General features: G+C 44.8%; 1 protein-coding gene and 1 long non-coding RNA gene across 3 annotated transcripts in view; one reads left to right on the top strand and one right to left on the bottom strand.

Annotated features, from left to right (window-relative positions):
* The window catches only part of LOC119169567 (cell adhesion molecule Dscam1-like), a 219747-nt gene that overhangs the window by 125367 nt on the left and 87424 nt on the right, over nucleotides 1-6956 (bottom strand). For both annotated transcript variants that reach the window (XM_075875971.1, XM_075875973.1), the window contains exon 3: nucleotides 6168-6324. In XM_075875971.1, coding sequence (XP_075732086.1) covers nucleotides 6168-6324 — 157 coding nt within the window. The remainder of the gene's footprint in view (nucleotides 1-6167; nucleotides 6325-6956) is intronic.
* LOC142774843 (uncharacterized) overlaps nucleotides 1-6956 on the top strand; it is a 374795-nt gene that overhangs the window by 320930 nt on the left and 46909 nt on the right. The gene's annotated exons all lie outside the window — the stretch shown is intronic.

Here is a 6956-nt window from a genome sequence, read left to right as displayed (position 1 = left end):
AGTAAAGCCATGCTAATTAGTCATTAATAATAATGTGACAATTATAACCATCCAATCAGAATTACGTTTATTAGCTTCATACTGATTATTGCCTCGGTAATTGCTCTAGAAATAATTGCATTTTAATTGAAGCCTTATCAACGAAGAGAAGACAGCTCACCGTAATGGTGATTAAGCCTTAATCCATTAGTTCAGTCATACTTGAGACAGAGCTGATGCGTTCTTCACTTCGAAGCCGATCATGCAGATGAGTAGACCACCAACATAAGAAGCTGCAAGAAGATATGCTTACATAAAATACTCCATGGCTCCAGCCTTGCACAAATAGTGTAAGCTAACGAAATTATTTTATATGCAAAAAAGCTGCCGCATAGCGTTCACTGCATCAAACGCTTAACAGTCACACCAGCACCACTCCAGTACCGAGTTGAACTCGGGCTTCTCAAAATCAACAAGTTTGTATCCGAGTTCACGCGCCAATTATTTTGATTGACAGACGCCCGCGGTGGAGATCGGGTACGCCCGCCACGTTTGCTCTTGCCGAGGAGCGGGACTCACACCGAGCGGCAGGATCTATCTATTAGCTTTATCGCGCAGACTATGCACACCCGCACGCAGAAGTAAAAGTGATATTACCACGTGGCTACGATGTTTCGCATTAAATTTTACCACACTCTCGACATTGCTAATCACAGCCACATTGCCGTCATGATGCGAGCACCCCTGGTGGCCACCTGTCCTTATAATTATCTGCAATGCTACATATCGCGCATAATGCCATGCTTGCGCACTGGAAGTCTCCACCTAACTCCAATAAACGCCCTAAGAATCTGAAGTCATTACTTCAGAAACAACTGCCATCCAAGATTTCTCGACGTGACGCTACAATGCTGTGCCGGCTGTGGACTGGGGTAGCGTTTACTAAGTCATTCAGACATCGCATTGGCATGACGGATTCATCCATGTGTGAAAGCTGCAACTGTATAGAGACTATTGAACATCTCTTGTGCCACTGTGCCCAATTTGATGAAGATCGCCGGACTCTCCAGTGTGCCTTGAATAGACTCGATGACCAGCCATTTAATGAAGCAAAGATCTTAGGAGCCTGGTCGCGCAGCCTATCAGCACAGAAAGCCACACGAGCCCTCCTGAGATACTTGTCAACAACTTCATTGAGGGACCGCCTGTGAAACTCGGCATTGTGTGTGCGATGTGACATGTGTCTATCCTTCTCTCTCTCTTTTACTCCCCTCTCTCTCTCCCCATGTGTAGGGTAGCAAACTGGACGCATAGTCTAGTTAACCTCCCTACCTTTCCTACATTCCTTCTCTCTCTCTCTCTCTACATAGAAGCGAAATAAGCAGCACGAAAGTGCTGCGTGTGCACCCTTGCTGCCTACGAGAGTGGAAATTTCCATGCCGCAGATAGAACGAAAGAACATGTCCGAAAGAGGGCAAACGCCCACCAACACGACTGTGGGAGGCGCGTGTTGAGTTGGCAAAATGATAGCGCGGCAATCACGCTGACGTCGCTGCACTGTTTAAATGTTGACTGAGGGGCGACGATGAGTTTGCACACGGTGTTTCTTTTATAACCACCGCAAAAGTTCCACATGCGTTTTCAACGAGACGCGTGTTCTTGTAGCTATGAAGCGTGGAAGCTTGGGCAAGTTGGTTGGCAGCGCTCTTTTCTGTCCTTGTTTTTTTCGCTTCCGTAGTTACGAAGTAACTACTTGTAGGTTGCGCTGTTCCTGAATTCAGTTCTTGTAGCTATTTTCATCAACGCTGCTATCGCGCGCTCCGCACTGTCTTCATGCGATAGCCACTGCAGAGCAAGCTCTGAGAAAACTCGTCTGCCGAGAAACTCGGGCCATCCTGCATCGCGCCCCTAGATAGAACTTCAGTTCACGCATGCGCACTTCCTATTACGGCACCGGAGAGGTATTTCAGTACTCGAATATTTCGTAAGCTTTTTTTTTTCTCTCTGTAGAAGTTTCCCAGCAGCGCACGAAAACAAACGTGATTGCCTCACGCGAAGACTGGACATATGGAGCTTCACTTTTTAACGCATAAGTTCACCATTTTATCGGGAACGCTTCAAAACAACGTTAGGAGGCTACAAATGCTCGAAAAGGGGCATAATGTGGAGGGGATGTTCACCCTGACAACAATGACAAATTATTACGGCAAGATCATTGCTCAGTTTTCAGCGCACCTGCCAACATGCACCCTACCTGCCCTACCCAGTCGTGGCTCTCCAACGCCTACTCAGCGAATACCTCAGAAATATGAACCAAGGCGGGCACTGTCTAACGTCGTTTTACACCGAGCTTATGGTCTACACGTGCGGAGATTGGTGTTAGGGGATTAATGTCCGGAGCACATGGTCTCTGCTACTGAAAGTTCACCGCATACACGAAGATTAACGTCTTCGCAAACAAGCACCTAGGGGGTGCCGGCGTGTCGCATAAGCCTCCTAGCAGAGGAAGTGAGCATGTCGGCAGACAATCATGACCGGCTTTGGATCTCCCGGGATAAGCGCCCGCTTTCGTCGTTGCGAAAGACTGCGAGTAAAAATGGCTCCGTGTCTGCATGTTACACTACAAATGTTGACAAAATACGATAGTCCTGCGTCTCGAGAGAGTGAGCAAAACGATTATTTGATGCTATGTGCAAGAAAATAGGTGAATGGTATGTTAGAGGCGCTGTGCAAAAATTTTTCGAGCGGGCAGTGGAGGCGAAAGAGCCCAACCAGTCACGTCACACGTGAGACATGAGTGCTATCTGGCAGTTATCTTGGAAAAAGAAGCACGTGGCATGCACGCCCGTCTCAGAGGTGATAAGGCTTAAAACGCCAAGTGACGGGCAGGTGCCACTACCGTGTCGTCTTAGCAAAGCGTTGGAAACACTTGCCTTTTTGAGCATCGCGTTGCACTGTCAACGCAGCGTGATAAACGCTACGGTCCTTAAAATTACTTATATGTGCATCATTCTGTAGCAAAAAGACACACATACAGAATATAAACGTGTTGAATATAGACACCATACACATTCTGGCCATCCTCGGAGCTTCAAAACTGTAGCGCGTTTTCGTTATCAGTGGCGAGATTGCGTGATAGTCTGGCGTTCGACGTGCTCTCAAGGTCGGCGCCTCCATGATGCGCCGCTCCCACGGTCCCTCGGAGCAGGGTTTCTCCAGGAAAGTATAACCTCCTTGGTTTTCTCCTGCACGCGCGCTTATCAGACTCATAATTCGCGAGTGGACGAAGGTCACTTTGCAGGCTGCCATGGTCGCGTTTACGAATGGAGCGCACTGCTGACACAACACGCTGGGAGAATTGTGACAGTTGTTATTCCGCGCTTCTCCTGTGTATGCTAATTTCGAGCATGCTTTCTGCTTGAGGTGTGTGCAGAAAGTTTCGAGCTCCTTCCCATTCCGAACGTGACTTTGCAATTGATTTCCGTTGCTGAAACAATGCACAATAAGCGGTCAACTACCTCTGTAAAGACCCGTTTCACTTTCGTGTCATACGTAATATATACAGGGGGATCAGCCACGTTTTTTTTTGCTTAAAAGCCTAAAGCCGCTTCATTTTCATGACTCTTTCTTGACAAAAACTCTCATCAAGTGTATGAGTTCTTCCGAGGAATCCAGGAAATAGTCTACTTCTTTTCTGTAGACGTACATGACCTTTTTCATTCGGCTCCGCATCCGGAGCTACTACGAGCGGGTAAGCATTGTATCGATTAAAAAGGCGAAGCATCTTTTCTGACTGAAACGGCGATGTCGACTGCCAACTTTCTTACCTACCCTCTGAGAAGTTTCTTTCACCATACTTTCGTTTCTTTTCAAAATAGCACGTTGTTTTTACAGAAAAAAAAAGGTCTTTTCAATACGTTCACAAGTAGCACCCTTAATGTGTGACATCTTTTTTTGTCTTACTTTGACCACACACTACAAGTTGGTTTTACTTAATCTCATCTGAATGTTTTTAAATATTCTCTAGTTGTTATTGACAATTGATGCCATTTGCTTTGCGTCGGAATGGTTGAGCAGCTTTTTGATGTTTTTAGAGAAAACGCTACTGGTCTCATGTTCACTAATGAGCTTGCGAAAGACAAATCTTTGCAGTTTTTAGACCTCAACCTGGTGATTTTGAGTGATCATGTGTGCTTTGCATATCTTCGACGATGTAGGAAAGGATTGTTACAGTACGACTTAGTGCGCTCAAAGGCTTTGAAGCGCGGAGCCACTACGCTTAGCTTGAAGTTTGCCTCACGCAGGTCTTGTGAACATGGTGTGCAGGCTAGCTGCTCGAATCAGCTTCAAAGACTTTGTAAGGCCGGCTTTCATCAGTCTGTCGTAAGTTCCGTGGTTGAAACGCTGCTGCGGAAGTTGAAAGGCGTTGCTGCCAATGCATACACGCCGGCGAAGGAAACGGAGAATATTAAGCCAGAGTTGGTGCCTCATGTTCACCGTATGAGCCATAAGCTGATTAAGGTGGGTACCCGTTAACGCATCGCGGTGGTTTCTGAGCTCTCAACAAGTTGGCTCAACTGTACCCGCGTATTACACGCGACGAGCCAAAGGACTGCCAGAAGCAACACACACAACTGTTTACGCGATGCACACAAGGGGTAGTATATGAGATACCCCTACGCAGTGGCTACTCTTACATTAGACAAACTGGACGTTGCATTTATGTTAAACTGAGGGAGTTTTCTAATAGCTGAGGCAAACGAAACATGCACATCTTCTTGCGCACTCCAACGCCGGCGGCTATGAACCATGCTTTGCGCATGTGTTGACTGTAGACAAGAGCAGCAGGCAAGCGATTGAAGAACTCTTCGAAGCGTTCTTTATAAAATAGAAAGGATTTATTTGTATCAGTGACAGATCTATAACTTTGTGTTTGACATAAATGCACTATAGCGATAGCTTGTTCTCTTGAACATTTCGCTGTACATCGTTTGTTGGCAGTTCACGCATGCTCGGAAATGCCTTTTTTTTCATGTGAGGTTCTTAGATTGTTCATAAGGACAGTTGGTGGTCGGCACTGCTCTTTCTTCTGTGCTGCTCCTTCCTTTTTTACGCTATCTTTTTTGCGCCTCAGTCATCCGCGCCTAAGCAAACCACACAGCCTCCATGGTGGTGAAAGCAAGCGTTATTTGTGATTAAGTGGTGCCTTCCCTCCACCTTTCCCACTCTCTCACAATACTTCTCTTCAATCTTGTGTCACTTTTACGTCCAACTGCGATGGCGTACTATATACGAATATGCTGTGATATACACTCTCCCACATTCTTTCCCCTTACGCCTCTTTCTCACACACTTGTGCTATACATTTTTCGGTGATGCGTGATTCGGCCTGCCTATGCTATACATGGCTATGCTATAATTTACACTTTCCCTCCTTTTTTTCATCCTCCTTATTCACACTTTTATATTCTATGCCTTTGGCTATAGTCTTCTTTACCTTGTACTTATGTCTTTTGAAGTACGTAAATCTAGATTATTCCCCAGTCCCCCCTATATATATATATATATATATATATATATATATATATATATATATATATATATATATATATATATATATATATATATATATATAATGTGTGTGTGTGTGTGTGTGTGTGTTGTTCGAAGGTCGCAGGTCCGGTTCCTGCCCACGGTAAGTTATGTTTTCACAAAGTTTCTTTCTTCGCCTGTCAATTAAAATTCGGTCCAACACTTTATACTTTCATAGGTGTTATTGTCTCTTAGATCTCAATAGTATTGTGTCAACGACAAAAAGAAACGACGAGCCCGTATAAGTATACACTACTTTCATGTTTATATATATATATATATATATATATATATATATATATATATATATATATATATATACATTTATATTTATATTTGTGTGTGTGTAAAAGGAGAGAGCATTGACCGCAGATGCAGAATCACCGATTTTTCGGCCGCCATCCATCTGCCTCAACGCATGACCTGCTCTTCGGATAACATTTTCAAACTCTCTTTACGTCTACAACAAAGACAGTCGAGCTAAAATTCAGTAGAGTAAACACGCGATAACTTTGATCCTATGGGCCAATAACAGTGCAGTATATGTTAGAGCTTTCCTCGTCGTATCGTGTATCCTACAGGGTTTCGAAACTCACCCCCTCGGACGTGTGCGAGTCGACTTTTGACCAGTCCAAATGCGTTGGAAGCAACGCAGCAGTAGGTTGCCGAGTGCACTTCCGGCCGGAATTGCGATCCGCTGAACGCCGGAAAAACGAGCGAGCCGTCAGATCGTGTTTCTCGCAGACCCGGGACCTGCAACGGAAAGCCTGCTTTGTAATGTAACGAACAATACAATAAATGCAGGTCGCTCCAGTAAAAAAAAATCAAAAAGAAACATTCTAAGGAAAGGCAACACAGTCGGTATATCTAGACAGGCGATGTTTTTTACTTCGTTTGAGCAGCTTTGTTTTTCACTGGAGTAACCGTTATCTGCTAGAGAAGTGCTCTCTTGAGAGTGAGGCCTGATCGTGGCATCAAGCTCAATGTGCGCGTCATCTCTCCAGGGTGCACTTAGCCGGTAGTTAACAGCGCTTTTATTCACCCAATGGAAGTCGTTAAGACTTCCGGGCTATCTCAACAGAGCCCTCAGAATTAAAAGAAAAAGTGAAAAGAAGCACGACATTTGCCTGCTCATCTTCCTCTCAAAAGAAGCAACCATAGAGGATGCAAGTGTGTGCTTTGAGAAATGCGATAAAAACGTCGTTATAAGGATTTAGTGCATTGAATACTGGTGGTGTGCAAGTTTTATCTCATTGAAAGCAATGTTTTCGTTTCGATCATTATTGCATGCCTGCATCTTTCGACATCAAATGATGTTATTCGTTATTCTGTGCAAATTGCGGGTTCCGAAACGGATTCCGAAGGCTGGAAAGTTCTGTGCGTGG

The sequence above is a fragment of the Rhipicephalus microplus genome, chromosome 2, assembly GCF_043290135.1.
Source record: "Rhipicephalus microplus isolate Deutch F79 chromosome 2, USDA_Rmic, whole genome shotgun sequence".
NCBI classification, from domain to species: Eukaryota; Metazoa; Arthropoda; class Arachnida; order Ixodida; family Ixodidae; genus Rhipicephalus; species Rhipicephalus microplus.
Note: the sequence above shows the minus strand (reverse complement) of the source record. Positions and strands in the feature narration are given on the sequence as shown.